This window comes from Glycine soja, chromosome 14 (genome assembly GCF_004193775.1).
Source record: "Glycine soja cultivar W05 chromosome 14, ASM419377v2, whole genome shotgun sequence".
In the NCBI taxonomy this organism is placed as follows: domain Eukaryota; kingdom Viridiplantae; phylum Streptophyta; class Magnoliopsida; order Fabales; family Fabaceae; genus Glycine; species Glycine soja.
Window position 1 is genome coordinate 9795289 of NC_041015.1, and position 26290 is coordinate 9821578.

A 26290-nucleotide genomic window follows, 5' to 3' on the forward strand; every position below is an offset into this window, starting at 1 on the left:
TGATTTTTTCTTTTTTCCTGCGCGTTCGATCCTAGCCAAGACTGGTGGTTACTGGTTAGATAAATTTTAGTTCTAGATTTGTGCTGTCAGTTTCTTTTATTTTAACATATTTGCTATGTTGAGTTCTTTCTTTAGGGTGTGTACATTACGAACATACATGATAGTTCCAGACGGTAAAATCAAAGCATGTTGTGTTCTATTTTCCATGAGTTGTCTAAAACGCTTTGTACTCATAATTAAGCAACTTCAATTTGTTTGTCATCTATGTGAATTGTTCACTTTTTTTTTGGTAATGGATAGTAATTTGTGAAACTGAAATGATATGTATATTTACGACGGTTTTGGATTATAATATGTGAAACACGCTGTCTATGTAACTGGAAATGCATAATAACATGCGAAACACCCCACCTTGTCTATGACTTGAATATGCATGCTATCAATGAAAAAGTGGGGAATCCATCTGTATAATAGAGGTATGATAATTAACGTTGTTTATATATTAAGTCAAAGGGTAATAACACAATCTTCTTTAGTATTAAGTAAAATTCAAGAAGGATAGTCATCTAGTGGGTTTCATATAATATTGTAATAGTGAAAAGTAAGATTTTTTTTAACTCTTCAATTTATTAGTAGAATTTTTTTAATTAATTCAAAATTTAACTATAAAATAAATAAAATCTCATTAATAATTATTTTTAAAAAAATTGAATTCACACGTACTATCCAAACGATTTAAAATAACATTTGGATTCAAAGAATGCGACCAGCATTTTTTCTATACCTAATCAGTCAATGCCAGATAGTCTGGTGACTTTTTCGATCATGAAAAGCAAAACCAAGCCATTAAAGCATTATCATAATACTAAAGAAGAGTGTGTTTAATTACCAACACACTATTAAGTAAAATTATCGAAACCAATTTATACTTTTGAGTTCAAATCTTAAGTGGTTTCATATCAATTTGTAATAGTAAAAAGTAAGACTTGGATTCAAAAGTATGTCAATGGCATTTTTTTTTTCATATTATCTATGGACCTCTTCTAGTAGAGAACCAACTGTCACCACTCACCAATGCCATCAGGAATTAATTTTTTTTACCCAAAATATAATGTCTGATTTTCCATCTTCAGTGCCATCGGTGATTATCGTTCGGGTTCACAGGTATTAAAATATAAAACAAACCATTTTTTACCTACCTCGCGTTAAACATGTGTCAAATCTACGGGGGAAAAAAAATTTGACAGAAAGAAGAACCTTGAAAGCAATAGTTAGGCAGAACATTTCATGGAAAACATAATTATAAAGGGCACAAGTTTGTGTCAGTATGCATATATAATATTTAATTTAATTTTACACCATTTTAACTTAATAAAAAAATTATTGATACTGCTGGAACAAAGAAGCTTTTCACACACACTCACATTATACACTCACTCACTCAATGTTAGAGAATAAGAGAAGATGAAGGAATTGATTGAGAAAAAATAGAGGGAACTTAGAATTCTAAATTAAAACTTTTGCACTCTCATATATCTCATTCATGATCACTATTATTTTTATACACACTGCACATGTAGCTATAACAACCTTCATAGCTGTCAAACTAACTAACTCCTAACTAACGAACTGAATTACAACATACATCAACATTCCTCCTTAATTCAGATTTGTCAAGGATGTCACTCCTAACTTGTCTCTCAATTCCTTGAACTTGATAGACTTCAATGGCTTAGTTAGTATGTTTGCAACTTGATCTTCAGACCTGCAAAACTCCAATTCAAGCTTCTCCTTACTCACTTGATCACGCAGGAAATGAAACTTGGTTTCAATATGTTTACTCCTGCCATGTGCCACATGATGCTTAGCTAAATCAATTGCTGATTTGTTATCCATCAACAACCTTATAGGACTGCAATTTCTCAAGTTTAGTTCTTCCATTAAAGCTTCCAGCCATAGAGCTTGACAGGCTGCCATAGCAGCAACAATATATTCTGCTTCACATGTTGACAAAACCACTACACCCTGCTTCTTTGAGCACCAAGAGATTGGTGATGTTCCAAATTTGAAAACATAACCAGTAGTGCTTTTCCTAGCATCCTTATCACCACACCAATCTGAATCACTATAACCAAACACTTCTCTTTCTATATTCTTCTGACTGTAAGGATATAAAATGCCAAGATCCAATGTTCCTTTCACATACCTCAGAATCCTCTTTGCTGCCAAGAAGTGAGGTGTCTTTGGTTTCTCCATAAACCTGCTTATCAACCCAACACAATAGGCAATATCAGGTCTGGTGTTACATAGGTACCTCAATGAGCCTACAATTTGCTTGTACAAGGTAGGATCAACTTTTTTCTCATCCCCATCTATTTGCAGCTTAATTCCAGTTTCTGTTGGTGTGATAACAGAATTACACTCCATCATATTGAACCTTTTCAGAATGTCTTCTGCATACTTCTTTTGATGCATGAAAATCCCTTTACTGGTAGAAACAAATTCAATACCCAGGAAGTATGATAGTTCACCAAGATCAGACATCTCAAATTCATCCATTATTCTTCCTTTGAACACTTTTATATCTTCTTTACTACTGTCAGTCACTAGCAAATCATCTACATAGAGACATATTATCAAAAACTCACCAGAATCTGTGTTTCTGACATAAACTCCATGCTCAGTAGGGCACTTGGTGAAATTCTGCTGGACTAGGAAACTATCAATTTTCATATTTTAGGCTCTAGGAGCCTGCTTGAGGCCATATAGTGTCTTATTCAACTTGTAGACTTTATCCTCTTGTCCTGCAACTACATAACTAGGTGGTTGAGTTATGTAGACTTCTTCTTCAAGTGGCCCATTAAAAAATGCTGACTTCACATCCAGTTGATATAGAGACCAATTTATGTTGCAAGCAGCTGCCACAATGAGCCTAACAGTTTCAAGTCTTGCAACTGGAGCGAAAACCTCATTGTAATCCAAGCCATGTTTTTGCAGAAATCCCCTTGCTACTAATCTTGCCTTATACTTGGACACATCTCCATTAGGCTTTACTTTAGTCTTATAGACCCACTTCACATCAATTGGTCTTTTTCCTTGAGGCAAATGGACTAACTCCCAAGTCTGATTCTTCTCAATTGATCTCAATTCTTCTTCCATAGCTGCTCTCCAATGTGAACTTTGTGAGGCTTCATCATGACTCATTGGTTCTGATTCAGCAAGTAGAGCAAAGTGCACAAAATCCCCTTCTGCAGTGATTGTTGTATCAGGATACAATTCATAATCTCTAAGTGTTTGTGGTGCTTGTCTCTCTCTTTGTGACCTTCTGAGTTGCTCTCCACATTATGGTACATCCTCTTCACTTTGTTTGTCTTCAAGGTTCACAATCACCTTTCTTTCACCATTGTCAACAACATTTATTTTCCAATTCCAGCCCTTTGTTTCATCTATCAAGACATCTCTGCTAATCACAACCTTCCTCATTCTAGGATCATACAGCTTGTAGGCACCAGTTGGATGATATCCAATAAGTATCATTGGTTCAGCCTTGTCATCAAGTTTCTTTCTGTTCTGCTCAGGCACATGCCTAAAACACAGTGAACCAAATATTTTGAAATGACTCACATTAGGCTTCTTTTCTGACCATACTTCTTCAGGTGTGTATCCCTGCAATCTCTTAGTGGGACACCTGTTCAGAATATACACAGCAGTAGAAGTTGTCTCTCCCCAGAAATAATGAGGCATTCCCTTCCCTTTCATCATGCTCCTGGCCATGTTCAAAATGGTTCTGTTTCTTTTCTCAGCAACACCATTATGCTGAGGTGTATAGGGAGATGATGTCACTTCATGAATTATCCCCTCTTCATCACAAAATACTTGAAATTCATGTGAGTTATACTCACCACCTTCATCTGTTCTAAGCACTTTGATCACCTCATCACTTTGCTTTTCACTCAACAACTTAAACTTCTTAAAAATGTTAAACACTTCACTTTTCTGCTTAATGAAATAGATCCACATTTTTCTAGTAAATTCATCAATGAATGACACAAAGTAATTGTTACCTCCTAGGGATTTCACTTCAAAAGGACCACACACATCAGAATAGATCACTTCAAGCTTTCTTTTGGATCTGATTGGAATTTCTGACTTGAAAGAATTCCTTGGTTGCTTTGACACACAACACTCAACACATAATTGTTTTGGTATCTCAATTTGGGGAAGACCATGAACCATTTTCTTACTTTTCAATTCACTTAAACTCCTGAAATTTAGATGACCAAACCTGTGATGCCACATCCAGCTTTCATCACTTATGGAAGCAGCCAAGCATTGAAATTCTGCAATCTGAATTCCAATCTTTAATGTTCTGTTTCTTGACAAAGAGGCCTTTAGGATTAGCCTCTTCTTGCTGTCAAATATCTTCATTTGACTGTCCTCCATCTGCATTGAGTAGCCCTTTTCTAGCAACTATCCCAAGCTCAGCAAATTATTCTTCATATTGGGAACATATAGCACATCATTGATAAATGAGTGTTGTTCATCCTTCCTCTGAATCATCACCTTTCTAATGCCTTCTGCAGTTACAGAGCTGTTATTTGTAAACTTGATCTTGCTCTTCACCTTATCATCAATGTTTACAAACCACTCTCTATGTCCAGTCATCTGATTGGAACATCCTGTGTCAAGATACCACAGATTAACATTGTCTTCTTTTGAGTTTGTTGTTGTCATTAGTAACACTTTATCAGAATCAGAATCCTCATCTTGTGCCAATTGAGCCTCATCTGCATTTCTTGGAACCCTTTTATTTCTGCATTCATCTGAAAAATGTCCCCATATCTGACAGTTATAACACTGAATCCCTTTCTTGTTGACTTTCTTCTTACCCACTTTGTGATTCCCTCCACCTTTCTTGTCTGTTTCTTCATTCTGGTTATGATTACCAGAACTGCTGGAGCCCTCACTTGACCCCTTCCACTTATTGTTTTTCCACTTTCCCTTTCCCTTCTTATTCTTGCCACCATCATAGTTGTTCCCTTTGGTTGTTTGGGCTTGCATAGCTTGCTCAGCTGATCTTTGTGAATTTCTTTCATTGAGCCTCATCTCTTGAGCTTCAAGAATTCCTTGCAGTTCTTCAATCTTCATTTCTTCAAGATTCTGGTCTTGTTCAATTGCCACCACTATATGATCAAATCTTGGTGTCAAGGTTCTCAATACCTTGTCAATGATCCCCAAGTCTAATTGCTTGTCACCATAAGCATTCATTTGATTTGTAATTGCCAAGACTCGAGAAAAGAACTCACCAATGCTTTCTTGATCACTCATTTGTAGAAGTTCATAATACCTTCTCAAGGTCTGCAACTTCACCTTCTTGAGTTTGCTATCCCCTGCATAGGATTTCTCTAGAATATCCTATGCCTTCTTTGCAATATCAGTAGATCTAATTTTCTGAAAATTATTTGTATCTACACACTGATGAATAATGAACAACGCCTTTGCATCTCTTTTCATCAAATCACGGTGAGCCACCTTCTGTGCATCAGTTGGGTTCCTGTCAAGTTCTTGAACCCCTTCTTGCACCACTTTAGTCACATCTTGAAATCGAAAGATTACCTTCATCTGAGCACACCAATCATCATAGTTCTTGCCTTTGAGAACGGGCATAGATGCTGGAAAATTTCCATTCAAGGAAGCCATCTCAATTTCAATATCCAAGGATCTTGAACCTCTGCTCTGGATACCAGTTGTTGGAACAAAGAAGCTCTTCACACACACTCACACTATGCACTCACTCACTCTAAGTTAGAGAATAAGAGAAGATGAATGAATTGATTGAGAAAAAATAGAGGGAACTTAGAATTCTGAATTAAAAATTATGCACTCTCATACATCTCATTCATGATCACTATTATTTTTATACACACTGCACATGTAGCTATAACAACCTTCATAGTTGTCAAACTAACTAACTCCTAACTCCTAACTAACTAATTGAATTACAACATACATCAACAGATACAACCTTATTGTATAATTTATAGGAAGTTCACTTTAAAAAAGTTATCCAAATAGTTGTATGCCATTTTTAAGAGGGAGAAATTAGTATGTAGTTGACGGTTAACATATAACTGAGACTTATTATCTTTTTCTTTTTCTTTTTGTAAACCATATATCTTAATTATATGTCGGATCAAAATTAGCCAGAACCATAACCATAGACGAGCAATAGTTTCAAATTATGTAATAATTTCTCAGGGGTTAAAATTCACTAGACAAATACTAGCAGGCGTGGCGTGAGTTTATAAATAATTAAAGTAATATTTAAATAAATTATTTATTTGATAAATCAAATTTAAAAATATAATTGTTAATAATATTTTATATCATTTTTTATTAAAAGAGATAAAAAAAATTACATATAAATTAAGATATTTTTTATATATCAATATATTTATAAGAGAATATTTTAAAATTAGAGATTAACCATTCAACTAAAATTGATTAACGTGAAGATAAAAGTAAGTGTTGTGTATAAATTTTAAAAGAACAATATAAGAATAAAGTGAAATTGACATAATAAAACAACAAAAAAAAAATATATTTAATCAAAGAAAAATAGTCAATCATAATGGCAAAACACATAAAAATTATATGAATAAAATACCAAAAATTGTTCATTTAAATAGACTTTTTGTATTTTTTCCTTTTGTTGGTGATCTGTTATTGAATTTTATTTTCTTTTATATGCTCCTTTTTAAACTTTTTTTGAAATTGAATAAACTTCATTTGATGATGAAGATGCATCTTTTGACTTTTTGGATGCTTGTAGCTTTAAGCTTTACTTATGACATATTGTTTTTTTTACATTTTTCTTTAATGGACTTTCTTCTTCTTTTGATGATAAAGATGCATCTATTGAATTCTTAGATAATTGTAATTTTGAACTTGGACTTGTGACAGTTTGTTTATTCACCTTTTTTTTCTTAATGGACTTGTTAGATGCTTGTAGCTTTAGGCTTTGACTTATAATTATTTTTTCATCTCACTCATTTGATGATATTTGTTGTGGTGAAGTGGACTCCTTTTTTAATAAAAATATTAATTAGTGGACAAAACTATTAATATTTTGTACAAGAAGTAAAAATGTAAATAAATTATAAATATGGTTACCTATTTAATTTCTTTGAGGAGAGGATCATGCTAAATGATATTTTTTGGGATAAAAGTCTTTGTGATGGTATAGGTTTGAAATCCTTCCTTCAAGTTGTGAGCTTGATTTCAAAATTAAAAGTGTGTTTGCAAAGGGTATACAATGTTGAGGATATGTTAGCCTTATCTGCATGTTGGGTGTGAAGGAGTTCAGATGCTGTTGTGTTTAGAATTTGTTGTGCATCTCAATCGAATATTGTGAATGTTGCTACACCGGTATCACTAGAGACTTTCAATTCTATCTTGAACCTAAAAAAGATTTTAAAAATTGTAATATTTATTTAATTATGTTATAAAAAATAATTCATTATATGCAAATATTAAACCTTGTTGTTGGGTACTTGGATGGTTGTTTGCATTCTCCACAAGTGTATGGATTTCCCTTTTTGTAACTTTCTTTTGACATCTCTCACATGCAACATGATTTCAACCAAACATATCGTCGATCTCATTGACTGTTGCATGAATTGTGAACACAATATCCTATTATTTTATATATGTTAAAACTAAGAAAAAAATCAAGTATTATTGAATTTATGAATATGAAAGTCATGGTAGGTTAGCATACTTGTGATTCTGATACTCATTTCATGGACATTATATATTGCAAAGATCTTCTATTTTTTTTACATTCTCTTGTTACTATCAATGTTGGCAGAACTTGAAGAAAATAGTTCTTTTATTTTATGTTGCTTCATTTTTTAACTACATCAATCAAAGAATTAGAAAAAAACTAACGATTTTGTTTGTTGAATGTTACAAAATGTATAATAAAATAAAATAAAAGAAGGAAGTTCATTTTACCCTATTTTGAACTTTGCACAATCAAGATTGTCTAGGTTGATATAGATCTTTGTACTTGAAGTTGAGTTGATTGAATTACTCATCTGAAAACAATTATTAAAATATAATTGGTAGTAAATTAAAATTATAATAGTAAATAAAATATAAACAAATATTGTAAGTAAATAGTATGATATAGACTTAATTAAATTAAAACTATTTATTTATTAAATAAGTTGAACTAAAAATAATACTTAAGATAATAAAGAAACATCTCAAATAAATAAATAAATATCAAATTAAATAAACATGCTAGTATAAAAATAAAGAGATAGGAAATTATAGATCAATTTTTATTTTAATGTTATTTAAAGATTATATATATATATATATATATATATATATATATAAAACTTAATATAAAAATTAAATTTAGAAAAATAATTTCAATTTCCATAATGAAATGACATATGATAATCATTTAATGTAAACATTAAGTACAATTTAACCATCCATTTATCTAGTTATCCATATTTTTTTGCTGAATTATCTATATATATAAAGAATAGTAAGAAAAGAAAAGATATATTTTTTGAGGCTATGTTTGTCCACAAAATAACTTTATTTCTGAAAATAACCGATTAAAAAGGGAGATGTGAAAATATAATATTTTATATTACATTCTATCGTGTAAAAAATATATATATTGATGAATTATACAAAATTATTATTAACAAAATTTATAATTAATGACAAAGTGAGGATAATATATTTACTTTTTTTGTACAAGGTTTTTTTATATTGTGAATAACATTGAAGAAGGGAGAAGGAAAAAAGAAGTGAAATAAATTGATAGGTTAATTAAGATAGATTATACCTGCTTAATAACAAAGCAACCGTGTGTGGACAAGACATAATCAATCAATGCCAGTTAGTCTGGTGACTTTGTCGATCGTGTAAAAGCAAAACCATTAAAACATTTTTTTAAGACCTTAATCAATCATGGAAAGCAAGCCATGGTTTTGTTATAAAAGAAAGAAAGGAGGTAGGTTAACAACATGGTGTATTTTCATTTCTCTTTTTCCAAACATGGAAAGCAAAGCCATCTGTTTCTGCATCAGAGTGCGCAAAAGCAAGAGCAAGGAAAGCAAAGTGAAAGATTTAGAGAAACTCTCCCATGTCAAGCCTAATCACAAGGGAAAAACCAAAGGGTGTACTTCAACAACTCCTGTTGGTGATGGTGGTGGCATCAATGTTCATGGAGCCAACACAGTTGCTAACAATGATGTAGGAGTAGCTGCTGCTGAGATGACTGCAGCTCATACCTCTTTGATGAGTGCCAATGGAGTTCAAGATGGAAGTGGTCATGGTCATGGGGGTGAATCTGGGGCAGATGGTGATGTTGGCTGAAATTTCATACTAAAATATTTTTGTGAAGCAGAAAACTTAGATGCAGTTCTTTAAATGTTTTTGGATGTTTTTGGTATTGTTATTGAATTATAATTGTTGATCTTTAATGCAAACATTTGTCGCACATGTTATTGAAGTGAAACTCCAATTCTGATAAGAAAGTAAGACAAAAATGCCTTAGGAACTACTTCTAAGCTTTATCATTCTTTTAATGCTTGATTGCTTCCTATGGATTGGTTTTACATGTTTGGAGTAAGACTACGAATCAGGAACAACATGGTTCTGCATTGCAATTGCTTGCCTATTTCTCTTTTATTAGTTTTCTACAGTTGCATATGAGATCTCAATTAGGTGGAGACATAAATTCCCTCCTTTATCAGTAGTATATGGTTGATGGTTCTGCTTTTCACATCAACACTGGCAAGAATAAGCTGCTGCTTTCTGAATGGACTTTAAGAATTGGACCCAATTACTACAAAATTGATGGCTGACATTGTGCTAGAGACCATACCATCATTTCGAGATGATTTCAATTGACGTAAAAGTAAGTATAAAATTATATGTGATACATTAAGAAAAGGATTACTTATCTTTTAATTTTAATCTTTTAGACCTTAATTTTTATATTTAAACTTTTTCATGTAATTTGTCTTGTAAACAATTTATGTTGTACAACAAGTAAAAGCCATTTTAATTAAATCCATGAGCCCACGGGACTCACTGCTACCTGACTCCATGCATAGATGTGACATAAGTGAGTAATCACATTAGTGAGTTTGACGTCAAACTTTAATCCAAAATCTTAAAACTCAAGTTTTAGAGTCTTCTTTTCACTATTCAACTTTCTCATTCCTACTTAATGTGAGATTTCACCTCACTTAAACAATTTGAATAACAATTCCTTGTATAATTTTATGACGTAAATACCTAACATTATGGAGAGAGATCATAGCAGAAGCAACAGCATCAGATTCCAAATAAAAATTCAACAATGGAGAATCTTGTTCACATCCATACACTATAACTCCCTGCCCAATTCCTGTTTGTGTCTTGCGTATAACATGTACTCTTTTCTAAAGTTCAGAGATTCCTACCTTTGGGTAAAGGGTACCCCACTTTCCACTAAAATCTATCTCTTATTCTTATACATGCATTTTATCCTCATCAACATTTTATACATAAAATGTTCCCTAACAATCTCAACAGTGCCAAATGCAATGATACATCAAATAGGTTAGCTTATGAGTTATGACATATACTCATGCCAGACCGCATATAAATAAATGAAGAGTCTACACATTATAATGTTTCTTTCTGAAATAGCATTATACATGTAAGATTTGGTTGACCTGCTAAGTAGTTACAGAACATGACAAATGGTCTGCGTGTGTGTGTGGTACATTTAAAAAGTAGACAAAGAAAAGGATATTGGGATAAAAACTGATATATTTTGGTTCCAGTGAAATGGATAGGAACTGAAAAAAATAATTCTATCTAATTCTGTCAACAAACCAAAAGCAACCATAGTCTTATTTCCAATCCCAAGTAGTATTAGATTATGGACAAAACTTAGATATAGGTTTTGAGGATCTTTTATTATTATTTTCCAATCAGAAATAGAATTTTCCTTCCCTATCCTATGCTGATCTTTAATGCAAACTTCTATTATCTGAATTACTAAAGTGAAACTCTAATTCTGATTAGAGAGCAGCATAAAAGTACCTAAAAAAACCGCATCTAAGTTTTGTCTTCAGACTACTATTATACATGAGTAATGAAAAAAGAAAAGTTGGGTGTATCCGATTCTTGTTAATCGTTGCTTTTGAAAAGCAAGATTCCCTTCACCACATTAACATTTTGGGTGGTAGTTCCACCATACACACATTTTAGCATAACAAAAGCAAGCCCTAAGAGAACCAAGGTAATTCAGTCACCATCTACCTTCTAAATGGAGCATGGAGATATCAGCAGGAGGAGCAGATTTTCCTCTTATGAGAGAGAGTGGCAGCCATAAGCTTGGTGGTTCTAGCTGTGGCGTCTCCTCTCTATATAGACCATAGACCAGAGAGTGAGTTGGAAGATGATGAGCAATCCCTAAGTTTTGCTTTTTGGTTGGCCCTGTTGCTCTTTGTATTGATAATTGCCATAGCTTTATCAGCTTTTCTCAACCGGAACTTCACCAGGTTCCATCGTAACTGGATTCAGAGTTGGTGGTTCTTTTGGTGGATTATTTTGATTCTTATTGTTCTCTTACTGGTTTTGAAGTGTAAAGCGTCTGTGTAAGACAAGATGGCATGCTCAAACTCTCTATAGTAAGATATGCAATAACTTTTTTTTTCTGTTGTGTTTGTGAAGAACATAGCAAACAACTTAATATTGACTGATTAATCATCCTCTATATCATTATTTAGTACATCTTAGGAAGTTTTTTGTTTTTCCTATTGGTCTAGTTTTTTTTATTTAGAGGAGCCAAGGCATATTTGTAAGCCTTTTAAGAATTAAGATTATTACTTCAGAAATTCTTCATGAATGGCATGCTTTTATAACATCATATATTTTTCTCTTCACAAACAACGGGGTGAAGCTCAAAACAAAACACACCTATTTCACCTATCCTCTACACTCTGGGCCTTGGGGCATGTGAAGCCCTCATCAGATAAACAAAACAGTAGTGGAGACAATTAAAGGACGTAGAATCACTTTAGCTAATTTGCAGTATAATTAGTTTTCCTGTAGAATGCACTCAATGCTGAGTGGCAGACATGTAGAAATTTGTCTTCCTAGCGTTGACTAATCCAACCAATTATGCACCGTATAATAAGCATGGGCATGGTTTGCAAGGTTGATTTACAAAAGCCAATACCATAAACTTCGTACTAAACATAAATTATATCAAACAATTGGCTTGAATCTCTGCACATTTAATAATAAAAAAATCCTGAATCATGTGGAAATCCATCCGATTCTGTAAGTTTAGGATGATGAAACAAAAGTAAATGCTATCAGAACTAAAGTAGTAGCAAATAGCCACATCCTTCTGAGTGGAGGTCAATCATGAGCACAGCTGCACTCATCATTAGCTCCTAAAAACAAGGTTTTGATATTTTGTTTTATAGCCAAAACCAAACACAAAAGGCAACGCTGATGTTAAGTTTACCACTGCTGAAAAATGCCTGTTATCACAGCAACCAAATTAACCGCAGGGGTATATCACTAACTTACACTGCAAAGTTTTGTTGATTATTTCACATACGAAAATTTAGAGAAAAAAACATAAATGAAGAAAATGCAAGTGAACACACAACGAGGATACAAAACAATCGGATCACATCATAAGATAATACATACATGCATTTCTGAAACAAATAGATGGGGCGTAAGGAAGGCAGCAATGCCAGCTACCACTGCTAGTTTCTTAAGCCCTTTTGCATGGATAAATTTGAAGAAAACAACAATCAATTGTTACTGGTTACTAAACTTTTTATTAACTTCATTTTGTCCCTAAACAAATGTTAAGCCTTTTTGAATCCTATACATTTCACCGGTTAACAAATTTAGTTTGTCCCTAAACAAATGTCAAGCCTTTTTTAACCCTATACATTTCACCAGTTAACAAATTTAGTGCTCACTGCCAAATTACAGCGTTAACTGACACAAGACACATTTGCACCCCTAGTGACTTATGGCATTATAAGGAATTTGACAGACAATTATGTATCTTTTTTTAACTATTAATTTATTTAATAGTCTGACAACATCAATTAGTTTAAACTGATAATGAGGTAAAAACGCATATTAGACTCTTGACAACAGGAGCTAAAACTGTTTTAAACAAGTATATTGACCAAAAACGTATAACTAACCCATTAAAATATGCTCACGAAGATATTTTCAGAATTGGCAGTAATATTCTTGCACCTCAGTGGCGCTTAATGCATTGCCCTACTATACACCAAAAAGGAAGAAAATAAAAGAAAAATGTAAAAAACACACTATTTGAACACACTTCATTTATTGAAAATTACATAATATTATGGATCATCTTATTTAATGTTTCTCTTCTAACTTTATAATTTTTAATAAATTTTAACAGCATGGAGTGCATTAGAGAAATGGAACTCCTTCAAAATTAATATAGCCAAGTAAAAAAAATGCGTAAACCAAATTAAAAATGGCAGTATACGATAAGTACAATTACAGCATAAACAATGGAATGTCATGGCAAAGAATGGATCAGAAACACCTATTTACAACAACAAAAAAGGTTAGACTGTTTTAGAATAAAATATGTATCAACAAAATTGAAATGTAAAATTTACAATAGTAACAAGTATAACAACGACAATTTATTTATATCAATCCATTGAAGATAAACCTGATTTCTATATATGCCATACAAACAAACAATAGCAAGTTACCCATTTACAATACATGAGGATACAACCAGATTTATTACCAAGTGTGTCTTCACTCCAAGTGAAAACCACTGGAAAATTTCACAGATCCCTGACCAAGTTTATGAAGATGACAAGCTGCTGAATATACGCTTCAAACTAGAACATGCTGCACGTAATCTTCCCATGCTCATTGAGCATATCTGTAAAGCACCATAAAATATGACAAATAGTCAAACATCGAACACATTCCATATGAAAAGGTTAATCAGCTAAAATTAATTATAGAACGAATCCACATTCTACAGCTATTTGCTGTTACCTTTGGACAGAAGCGAACATCAAGAGTCTCCAGCATAGTGCATTTTGATATAGCAGCCTCAACAGCTTCCTCATCAATGTTGCAAGACTAAAAAACCCAAATACCACTCTCCATCAAAACAACTAAATATAATTAATAAAGCAAAAGAAGTCATGGTACACTAATGAATCAAAAGACAAGTTGCAAGCATTAGACTATAAATTTAAGTTGAATTCACAATTGTCAAAATTACTCCAGATCAAACACATTTCATCTGTGCCTAATTACAAGTGGACAAAGGCCAACCACAAGTTCAAACATTTTTTGTGAAAATGTTAGCAGTCCATTCACAGTTATGTGGAACTTGAAAGGGAGCAGGACAACCCAAGCCAAAAGAACAAAGCAAACACAACGCAATAAAGTTCACATGATGGCTGTAATGCATAAACCTAAGACATTACCTCATACTCAAACACGGCTAGAATAAGATTTAACAGCAAGAATCTATTTAAATTGGAAAACAATTACCTGAAGGAACAGACTGGTCAATCTCGGGCACTCTAGCTTCAAAACTTCCAAAGAGGAACAATTGCTGAATAGAGAAGTTAAAACATTATCAACTGTTACGAGAAGGATAGAAATCAACCCAGTTATTACTTATTAGAGCCAACCATACCTTAGATTAAGCCAGCTTAGGTTGAGACAAGCTACATCAACTTCCTTCAAATTAGCTGATAGAGAAAGGTTTAAAAACAACAAACGTGAACAATGTGCCGTTGATGGAATGAAAACCTTCCGAATGTTTGGACATCCCACACAGTTTAGGTTCTGCAGTAACCGGGTGGGTTGCTCACTTAACTTGTGGACATTTTCATGGGAAGTTGCAATAGATAGGACATTTACACCAGGCAATTCAGCAATATGCCCACGACTGCATCCCCAGTTTAAATCATGCATATTGGCACAGCCATTCAAGCTCACACGTGTAAGGTGTCTGCAGCAAGAAAGAAGTTCCTCTATGGCAGACTGACACAGTGTTCCATAAGACAAGTCCAACTCCTGAAGTGCTGGTAAAGCACCTTTGTAAAGAGGCTCAAGTGATGAGTCAGTGAGATATTTGCATGCCTGCAACTTTAATACCTTCAAGAAACAAGGAATAACAATCAGAAAATGGCTAAGAGAATAATTACAGAAAGGTAAATTTATCATTTTATTACCATTGGTCTAAGTACCAAGGAATATATGTATGTATAATAACATTAGATTTGATTTGACAACTAAAATCTTTTCTCTCACCCTCGTTTTCGAATCATTATTTCAATTTCATAATTTGGCAGTTTAACAACCACCAAGAAATTTGTGGTGGTTTTACCTAATGGAGTTCAGACAATTGATAGCAGGGACCAAAACAGAATCAAAAGTGCATGTATAGGGACTAAAATGTGTAGTCTCTACATATAGGGACCAAAACATAAAAAAAGTGCAAGTATAAGGAACCAAATGAATAATTAAACCAATGAATTTTATTTAAAGTCAACATAAAATGAGGTAATAATTATGAGAAATGGATCAGACCTGACTCACTCCCAAAAGCTGACTTAAGGGAGGAGGATTGCACATGTCATATAAGAGGAGTATACTGGTTACATTCCTATCCAATGTGGAACATCATAACAACAATTATTAAAAACTTCATGGAATTAAAGAATCATCCAAATTCCAAGATATACCCAGCATCCAAAAAATTTAATCATTATTACCAATTATTTTGTACATACAAGTGAACCAAATTAATATCACAATTTCATTAGAGTATACTGGTTACATTCCTATCCAATGTGGAAAAAAAAAACTTCGTACCCCATTGCCCAGAGGCTCTTCGCTATGCGAAGGTATGGGGGAGGGATGTTGTACGCAGCCTTACCCTTGTATATGCAAAGAGGCTGTTTCCGGATTCGAACCCATGACCAACAAGTCACCAAGGCACAACTTTACCGCTGCACCAGGGCTCGCAACATCATAACAAATTAATATCACAATTTCATTAGGTGCTATTAAAATTATTTGTCTGACTAAAATTGGCAGCACTATTCTTGAGCGCGCAGGTGGTGTGGTGGCACTCTACAACCATTGTGATATTTGTAACATGTCACATTGAAGTAAAAATGAGCATGAAAATAAATGGTAACTCTAACCTTTAGCTGTGAACAAGACTCAAAAACAGGCTGCAAATTGACCAAAAAGGTGTATGATAAATCCAGCAGGGTCAAATTTGGGAGCCGACGCAAAGAACAAAGTCCATCTAAACCAATTGATGGGCATGACATCAATATTAATGACTCAATCAATGGGCATGAGGCCGTTGTGGCAGACAAACATTCATCAGTAAGTTGGCTGTATGCCAAAAAAAAAAATCAGTCCACATACAGGCAGGATACAAAAAAAATAATAAATGAACCATCACCTGCAAAAGGAAGCATCCAAAGATGTCAAGAGAGGACAATTAAGTGATGCTTCAGACAGTACACCACATCCTTTCAACTCAAGTGAGACCATAAACATGGCTTCTATGCTGAGTATATTCAATTTAGGACATATTCCTAAATTGAGAGACCGAAGGCCAACCTAAGAAAGCAGGTGAAGAAGAAATGAACTTAGCAACTGTATATCATACATACCACAAAAATTCTTTACGTCATTATGTACATTTAGTCCCAAGCCTTAACCCAAAAACGAACCCTTTGATTGCAACGCACAAACTAGTTCTTAAACCATGGAAACAGAAAAATCCACAAGCAGATTTTGTATTAAAATTCAGTATTAATTATAGATTTAGCATATTTGGCAAAATGATCAAATCAAGCATAAGAATTCAAAAAATTTAACCCACAAAAAAAGTATAAAGCAACTAAGATATCAATGCAACTTACAGGACAAAAGGAGGCTTTTTCCAAATGATCACAACCATCCAAAATGACTTTCTCAAGGTTAGGGCATGTGAGCTCAAGAGCAGTGATCGCCCGACAACCACCAAGGGAAAGACTGACTAAAGTGGTGCTGATGAACCGAACTGATTCCAAGCTCTAAATTCAGTAAAACACCAAAGTTCAGTAAAAAAAAAAAAAAAAACGAAGTCCAAAACATTTCACCAATAAAATCAGCAATAAGAAAAAGCAGAAATTCAAAGGAACCTAATCTCTCACAAGTGCAACCACCAGAAAAATTGAGAGACATATAAACATAAATAAGAAAAGGATGTTTTGTTGGTTAGTAGGGAAGCTATTGTCAGTTGGAATTCTATAACTGTTAGCTGCTGGATAGCTGCCTATAAATAAAGCGTGGCTGATGTATTTTACACTAAGACTGATAATCAAGAAGTGCAGTGCGTAAAGGACTTTTCAGCACCAGCTAAGAGATCCATGGTGAAACAAATAGTGTCCAATTAATTCATTGAAATACTAACATCGTGACAATACGTCATGCATCTGTTTCCACTAATTTTGGTAATATTTGTAATTTGTAATACCTCAATTATCTCAAGCACACTAGCTCATTTACGTGTAGATATCAAGAAAACCCCTTCCAAAACTTGTAAAGTTAGTAGTGATCAATGTCACAGATTAAAAAATATGATTGATGATATCATAAAATATAGCTCCACAGGCCAAATTTTCAACTTACTAGTCATGCCACACCTACTAGATAAGTGGACTAGAAAAACAAGTAGAATATGGTAAATAGCACCAATGTGTATCACAAAATTCATGTAATTTGTCAGTATATACTACTAGCACAGATCATGGATAAGCATTTTGATCCAGCCAAGTGTCAAAAAAAGGGGACATATTTCAAGTACCTCACAATTATCAAGAACTAGTGATTTCAGCATAGGGCATCCTCCACCATCACTAAAAACATCACATATGGAGTTTGTCAAAGATTCACATTCTGAGAGGTCCACTTCTTGTAAAGATTGGCATTGCAGTGCTAGCGTGGTTAAACTATCTTGCTTTTGCAATGCTAATTTCTGCATCACCAGAAAGTCCATCCTTTAACACTACTATAGTATACATGGGCATGGAGGAAAAAACAACAGACATGATTACAAGACATACTTGAAGTGAATTTGAAGTGATGTTGATACGATGGAGTGCAGGGCAGTTTGATACCAGTATAGAAGAAAGCATCATAGTCCTCAAGTTCAAATCAGCAAATCTGCCAATTGAGCAATTCAAGAAAATAAATTAGAAAAGACTACCGAAAAACAGGGATAGGGTGTGGAATTAAACAAGTACACAGGCAACCAAGAAAGTCAAAGCCAATAATAGAATTACAATACTTTCTGGCCAGAAAGAAAAATGAAGCAGAAACCTACTTGCGACAGTGTACCAATCTAATAGTTTGCAAACGAGGAAGATCCAAAGACACTGAAGTCAACAGGCTGCAATTGTCAAGCTCCAAAACCTGCAGTAGCAGTGGCACCGTTTATTCATCCTGGAAGTCTATACTCAGTAATTCAGACACAACTAATTTCTAGTATCTAAGACAAATAACATACCTCCAACATATAACTATGAGCTATTGCAGCCATTGAGGCAGAAGTAATTCCCTCGCAACTATGAAGCTTTAAAACTGTTAACATTGGCAGTCTAACAGACTACAAAGATAAAACAAACAAGTGAGCAGCCATGACAAACAAAGCCAGAAAACCTTATTTAATCTATATATACAAAAATGATTATAGACTATATAGCACACCTCCAAAGATATGTTTGAGCAGTATGATGCATCAAGAAAACTAAGGTTGGCACAACTCAACGCGATTTCACGCAGAGTTTCATCACTGACACATGAACAATTTGACATGTCCAGTGAGACCAGTTGAGGACATGAAGTTGCAGCAGCTCGTATTGCAGCATCAGGAAGTTTGTGGCAAGAGCCTATATCAAGCTCATGCAAAAGTGGACAATTAAGCACAACCTGTGCCATGTTACTGCGCTTCAACGACATAGTTTCAAGTTGTGGACACCTGAAAAAGAATAAATAATCTCAATTTAATTGATCAGCAAACTGACAACTAAGTGTCAGTTAAGCCATAAAACATATTTACCTGACTGCTATTCGCATTACACGGCATTTTGTCAATTGAAGATGACACAATCTGTCATGATTAATAGTTATCTCCTGAATGCCATTGCCTAGTGTAGAATCATTGATATTCAATCTTCTCAACATAGAACAATCAGCTAAAGCATGGAAAAAAGTATCAGCTATCTGTCCTCTTCCTAATGTTAGAACCTCTAGATTCCTGAAAATGATGATAACAAATCAGCTGGCATCCAAGATATAACTTGATTGACTGCAATACTGTATGTCAAATACCTACCTTAATGAACAGATGGCCTTCATGACAAGCAAGTAAATAGCAGAACCAGATATGCTCACTGCTGTGGCATTAGGATAACGCCTACACATGTCCTCAACTGTAAATTCATATTGAGTTCTAATAAGCACATTAACCAACAAAAAGGTTTAAATAAAGCAAGACTTTTACTTGTAGTCATCATGTATATGTTATAACATTGCAATGGCGTATTAACAGCACGTTGCAGCTGGAGGCCACTACAAATTTAAAGTAACCCAATTTTGCCCCCATTTTCTGAATTTTCCAACCCTTCCTTTCATATTCTTGTCATTTTCATGACACATGTGGCATCAGAAAAATTGGAAACGATCTTTCACATTTAAAGCAAACCTCTGTTCATCTTTCATTGTTTTTTATTTTCACCCTCTGTTCTGCTGCTCAACTTCCTACTTAATGTTTTGAATAGGATAAATTATTCAGGTTCGGCAAACAATCTTGGTAAAGCAGCCAACCTGTTAAAGCATTTAGGGATTTTGAGGCTAGTCATTTCACTCTACTATCAAGGATTGATAACTTTACTTCTACAACATAAAACTAAAAACTTCCACAAATAACAGCTTACTACAATATATATATATATATATATATATAGGCTCACATTGTTCGACAGATATGTTCCGATCTTCAAAATTCAAACTTTTCCAGAAATCTTCATGAGCACTGGCACCTCGCCACTGCTTACAAATCCTGGCAGCTTTGCAGAGATTGGGATGATCCAAAAACGAAAAAACCTAAATTTCACGGATACCAAAAGAGACCATAAGAGATAATAAAAGGAAAACAGACCCACAAAAGGGTGAATTTTAAAAATCATACCCAGGTACCACAATAAGCTAAATTCACTTAAAAGAGAAAGAAACAGCACCAAAAAAAAGATTTTTTTTTTTTCATTTTTACACGTGAATTACCATATGCAACAGGTCATCGGTGAGATCCATTCTGACCTCTACATCTTCAACTTTCGAGATATCACTATCATCTCCCTCACCCTCTTTCACAATGCTGGAATCAAAGCCACTACTACTCTCCTCAACAGCACCCATCAATGCAAATGCATCATAACAAGTCTCACCGTTGGGTCGAAGAGTACCTTTAATATGGTCATAATCACCGTATTCATTAGATGCACCGCACTTTCCGGCATGCGTTGAAAAGTTACGCTCCCTGCAAAAAAAAAACGACAAAATCCACAATCAATCGTCACTGAAAAACCGCAAAAAGGAAAAAGAAAGAGTCTTTAATATTAGTTTCGAGTTCAAAAGCTTGAACAATCGTCACTGCAAACAACGCCAGACACGTCATCATCGTTACAACAAGCAATGCACACACACTCAAGACGCGCGTTTCGCGCAAACTCACTCGAAATCCGCGTAGAACTTGGCGCGCTTGTGGCTCGAATCGCGGCTCTCGCCGCCGGCGGCGGGGGTTTCCGAACATGCGGCGGCGGCGGTGGAGCTGCTCTCGCCGGGCCACGAGCCCAATGCATCGGTGCGCGCCGTCGCGAATTGCTCGTCGTCGCCGCCGCGGGTATTGTTTCCGTCGTCGTCGTCGTCGGAAACGACGTCGTTTCCGAAAATGTCGTCTTCCTTCATAGGTTTTGGAACGTTGCGCTCTTCTTCTTCTTCTTCAGTGAAGCATAGCCATGGAAAGCACCAAAGCTTCATGCACTTGAACTTCTGGGTGTCGATCTAGCGCATTTGGAGAAGGAATTGAAGAAACCCTAACCGGCGAGAGCGGAAATGGGTTTGGGGGAAGTGAGAAAAAATGGGATATTGAAGGTAGAGAGAGAAAGTGAAGAGAGAGGGTTGAATGGATCTGATCGGATCTTGGGAGGTGCTCTGCTGGTTTTCTTGGATGTTGTTCTTTTTTCTTCCTCTGTCTGGGGTTGCTCTGTAACGGAGCAAAATGAAAAATTCGTACTTTTTGTGCGCAAAACTGAAGGAGAGAGAGACCCTCACAACGATGCCGTTTCATGCTTCTAGTCCTGACATCCAGTTTTTTTTTTTTTATTACATTTTCCCGTATTTTTAGATGAATAATACTTAATGAAAATAAAATATCTATTTCTAGACTAAAAATGTCGTTATTAGTCATAAAACAGGCAAATCAACTAGCCTGAGCGTGGACACTCATAAAAAAATTTATTAACTCACGAGATATTATTTTCTTTTAATTAAAAATTTTAAATTTGAGTTTTGAATATTTAATTATGTCAAATATTTGGAAGGATATTGGGGGGATTTTTTAGTCTAAAATCTCTAAACTAAAATGTGTTTATTTAATATATATTCGATCTTTATATATGCATTATTAGTAATTAGTAATAAGATATTAAATAGAATTTTATTTAAAAATTATTATTAATTAAACTTTAAACTCTTTATTTTGAGATAAAAAATAATAATAAAATATCTAAAAATATGAAAAGGAAGCAATAGTAAATAATTTTTTAAAATTTAAATTGATCATCACTAGTGCTAAATCATCTTGTATGAAAATATTTCAATTTAACTAGTAATCTTCAATTCAAATCTTTAAAATGTTGATGTGTTACATACTTTTTTGTATTATAGAGATATATCACCTTACATTTATATTATATTTTATGCACATGTAAAGGTGGAGTTTGAACCAAAAATTTGGGTGAGACGAAATAAAATTTAATATATAAATTTACATTATATATAAATTTTAAATTATCGTGTAAACACAAAAAATCATATAAGGCATCATAACAGAAAGCATAATGTCATAATACACCTTATATAGTAAAAAAATAATATACATAAGTGGATAGTTTGTCTCATGCCTCTCTAGACTTAAATCAAAAGTTGTAATAAACGATTATGTGCATCTTCAAACCATACCAAAATGCACTCACCACATCGATCAATATATTCACTTTGCCAATACAATAAAATGATGGATCAAATTTTTTAGACATATTATGATATCAAGTAAAATTAAGTAAATGATAAGAAATTACCTTAAAGTGCAACTTTGCGCTTTTAGAGTAGCTTGAAATCATCAATAATTGAATCTAAACTAAAACTTGAAGAAATCTCTCTTTCAATATAAATTATCAGCCAAAAACTCAGCTTCCATCTTGTTTCTCAACTTAGACTTGGTGATTTTTATTACTTAAAAAGATCTTTTAGTTGTATTTGTAACATTAGGTTTTTCGTAATTATTTTATAAGTGATTTAATTGCATTGGAAGAGGAATTAAATTAAATTTAAGTGCTAATTAATTATGAGATGATGGTGTCTCGTACTTATATGTATGTTATGTTACATATGTAAAAAAAAATCCTTGTTTTAGGTGCGAATAGTAAGTTTTAGAATATTTGGATATAGACAAATAAGCCTTGAGTCACGATAACAAAGTGAATGAGCTTAAGAAGTGATGGGGTGTGAATAGAAAAAAGAAAAGAATCATATACTCAATTTTATTGATCCAAAACTAAACCATAACACAAAATGCTAGGGGTTTGCAACCAAACCAATTCATACCGAACTGGTTTGTAACAGAATCAAACTAGTTTGAAAAAATAAAATCGACCTAGTTTTTTTAACCAAAGAGGTCTAAACTAAACTGATTTTTTTTATAAAAAAAAATAGGTTCACTACTGTTAACTCATTAACAAGTGCATCAAATTGTCACAAGTAGTAAAGTAAACGGAAGTCCGAGTGTCGAGTCCACGAGGACTTTGTTTGTACTTAGATCGATGCAAACTCAATTTTCAAGCAATAGAAGAGATAAAGAATTGTAAGTGAAAAATTAAAGGGAAAGAGTAAAAGACAAAAAGATAAGGAAATTAAACAATAATTTGAATGTGAAAGATGAATTCATAACGCAAATGTGTTGGGACCTAACATGTCAAAACTACTTGTGATGTAATGTTAATAATTTTTCTCTATCTAACATTATCCCAATTTTTATCCGCATCTACTTTGATACTCTATCTTTTGTTCCCCACATGAAGAGTATAATTTATCTATTTTTTTCCCAGATTCATTTGCAAAGATAAAACAGTAAATCACATTAAGAATAGAAATGCATGAAATAGGCTAAACAAATATCACTTTATTCCTAGATGTTTGTTTTTGGTAAGTTTATCCTTGCATTGTTGCATGTGTGATTTGTGTCTGTGATAATCTTGTATTTGATGTATGTGGGGAGTAGATAGCTAGGAGGAGGTTCATGCCTTTCAAAGGCTTCATGGATATGCTTGTTGGAATTTTGTGTTTCAACAGTTAATGTGGGATAATATTTAAGATAGTTATAATAACTATTTATCATTGTTGGTCAAATTAAGTGAGTCAATTAGACTACTAAATAAGGTGATATGAACTTAAATGAGTAGATGTTGGTGTTGGCTCATTAAGAGATATCGGGAACACTATTAGGTTAACACACTATAAGAAGAATATGATTCTCAATATACTGAACTGTCACATATAATGTATCTTCTCCTTATATAAAGAGTTATGAAAGTCCTATTATGGAATAAAGAGATTCTAGTTGAGGAAGAACCATAAGGTTGTCAACTACATTATTCATCGATTGTTCGTGATTCAATGATTGTCAAAGAACACTTTGATCAAGAACCAACTATGGATTCAAATATTTTACATTAATTCTTAATAATCAAACATGTTGTAGATCTTAAGACTTGTGATTTTTTCTTCCACATAAAGAATATTGAAATAAGAATTAATGACTAAAATACCAACTATGCATACTTAGACGTGAAAACGTGGTTTTTGTTTCCTTATAGTTACGCATAATGTTGATTGACTCATAATTATGTAGTTATCTTTGTATAGATGTTTAGGCTTATATGCATATTTTAAGGGTATTTGAGTAGCTCTGATGTATATGTTCATGTTATATTGAAGTGTCATGGGGCACATAGTATTTCTAGTTTTGTGTGTGTATCAATTTTTCCATTTTGATATCTTGCGCTTTAGTTTTTTGGGCCATTAAAATGCAAAAAGTTTATAAGTATTTTCATAAAAAAAATTAATAGAAGAGTTTTAAAGGAATTAAAATAAATAATCAGGTAGTAAACTTCAGACTTTTTGATGTTGCTAAACATACATACAAATCTTAAATATATGATGAATTCATTAAATTTGATTCTTGACCGACATCAATAATGAAATGTTGAAGTTGAAATTGCAAATTAATCTTTTCCTATTCGTTGAAATTCATGGAAGAACATTTTTCTACATTAAAAGCTTTGTAATAGTCATTAGGAATCAACACAAAGCTTAGAGTTAACAACTCCATCGCTTGGTCATTAAACCTATTATTCAACTCTTGCAATTGTTTGTCAATTGTAATAAAAAGTACTTCCACTATAAAGTAATGTCCTTGCCTTGCTACATAAGGACCATCAAATTTGTTTTTCACACAAAAAATGTCATATTTTTTAACAACTTATCACAACCATTTTCTTTCAAGTTTTGAATTAGTGTTTTTGTAGAACATAAAAAATGCATGACATTAATTGATGTTGTAAAGCTTAACAAATAACATTTTTTGTCCCTATAATTTCTTTCATCAAATACAAGATCAATACAAACTTAAATAAAGTTAAGCTATTATAAGCACCATCTACATGCCTACATTGAGAATAAGTTGACTTGTCAACAATAATTTTTTGCAAAACAAAACAAGTTTTACCATATAAATTTATCAAGCTAAAATTGGAAGAGAAATGAGATCTTCAATGAGTATCCCCATCTTGTTTTAAAGTACCAATTTGATTTGTCCATTTACTAGTTTCAAGATCATCAATTTCAAATAGATGTGCAATTTCATCTAACTTGAGAGCTTGCAACTCATCATGGTGCTCCCTGGAAGAACAAATAATATTAATAACAAAAGTCGATTATAAAAAGAATTGATGAATTGAAATGACTTCTCTTGATGCAACAATTAAGACAAGTTATAACTGATAAGCAAAACAATGAATGTAATATGCATAAGGACAATTATTCAAAAATAGTATTTGTAAACTATTTTATTCTCCTCTCATGTTGCCAGAACCATCATACTCTTAACCATGATTATTAGAAACATTAAGACTATGTTAGGAAAGTATAACACATAATTCTTCCTTAAAAGTTAATGTTGTAGTATCTTTAATATGCACAATATCCTGCTTGTATGAAATCATTTTTAGCAACAAATCCCAAAACAAGAACCATTTGTTCCCTTTTTTAATTCATTATGAGCTTCATCAACAATTATGCAAAATTTAGAATCACCAATTTTCTCACAAATATGGTTCTTCACTTTGCTAGGAAGAATATGCAAGACCTCTTTTTGAACTTGATATGAAGTTTACGTATATGGAGCATTTTTTCAACACAACTTTTGCAACTTCATCATTTTATGATGCTAAGAGTTTTATCATCTCAAGAAAATTGTCTTGGTTTCTTGATTCACTAGGTCATCATTTCCCCTACAAGCACAAGCTTGGAATGTTAAATAATGAATGCTATCAATTGAAGTCTTTTGAAACGTTGATTCTTCATAATTTGATTTGAACTTTACATATGAATAACATTCATAATATGTCCATCTTGATTCAACAAGTCTTGATAAGCTCTTATTGTGTTGTTATGTGGTGAGCAAAGATCATTTCCATTGTAGTTAAGAAAAACATTTTTCTTTCCATTGTTAACTTCCCCCAATTTCTAAGACTTATAGCAATGAAAACATCTAATTTAGGGTATGCTTGGACTTTTGCTA

The 26290-nt window shown here is 33.3% G+C and overlaps 3 protein-coding genes across 3 annotated transcripts; 1 reads left to right on the plus strand and 2 right to left on the minus strand.

The window, feature by feature from the left end:
- Positions 1 to 1659: 1659 nt before the first annotated feature.
- Positions 1660 to 2733, minus strand: LOC114383781 (uncharacterized mitochondrial protein AtMg00810-like). Its single transcript, XM_028343522.1, has one exon. It carries the CDS (start codon positions 2731 to 2733, stop codon positions 1660 to 1662), a length of 1074 nt encoding a protein of 357 aa, XP_028199323.1.
- A 6180-nt stretch (positions 2734 to 8913) lies between these two features.
- LOC114384281 lies at positions 8914 to 9617 on the plus strand. The gene has a single exon (XM_028343943.1). It carries the CDS (start codon positions 8998 to 9000, stop codon positions 9403 to 9405), a length of 408 nt encoding a protein of 135 aa, XP_028199744.1. The 5' UTR covers positions 8914 to 8997; the 3' UTR covers positions 9406 to 9617.
- Positions 9618 to 13651: 4034 nt separating this feature from the next.
- LOC114384294 (F-box/LRR-repeat protein 15-like) lies at positions 13652 to 21489 on the minus strand. Its single transcript, XM_028343955.1, has 17 exons — positions 20885 to 21489; positions 20434 to 20689; positions 20124 to 20256; positions 19487 to 19583; positions 19211 to 19408; positions 18859 to 19129; positions 18659 to 18757; positions 18476 to 18564; positions 18216 to 18315; positions 17957 to 18127; positions 17031 to 17183; positions 16565 to 16725; positions 16296 to 16494; positions 14777 to 15240; positions 14629 to 14692; positions 14122 to 14208; positions 13652 to 14002 (listed from the first exon to the last, which is right to left on the minus strand). The coding sequence occupies exons 1-17, from the start codon at positions 21187 to 21189 to the stop codon at positions 13922 to 13924; spliced, it is 2928 nt and encodes a 975-aa protein (XP_028199756.1). The 5' UTR covers positions 21190 to 21489; the 3' UTR covers positions 13652 to 13921.
- Positions 21490 to 26290: the final 4801 nt, after the last annotated feature.

Coding starts and splice junctions, on each gene's coding strand:
- LOC114383781 (XM_028343522.1), bottom strand. CDS start 2,733: ATGAAAATTGATAGTTTCCTAGTCCAGCAGAATTTCACCAAGTGCCCT.
- LOC114384281 (XM_028343943.1), top strand. CDS start 8,998: ATGGAAAGCAAGCCATGGTTTTGTTATAAAAGAAAGAAAGGAGGTAGG.
- LOC114384294 (XM_028343955.1), bottom strand. CDS start 21,189: ATGAAGCTTTGGTGCTTTCCATGGCTATGCTTCACTGAAGAAGAAGAA. Junction 20,257..20,433: donor CCGATGACCTGTTGCATATG/GTAATTCACGTG, acceptor CGTGAAATTTAG/GTTTTTTCGTTTTTGGATCA. Junction 16,495..16,564: donor TTGGATGCTTCCTTTTGCAG/GTGATGGTTCAT, acceptor TTTGGCATACAG/CCAACTTACTGATGAATGTT.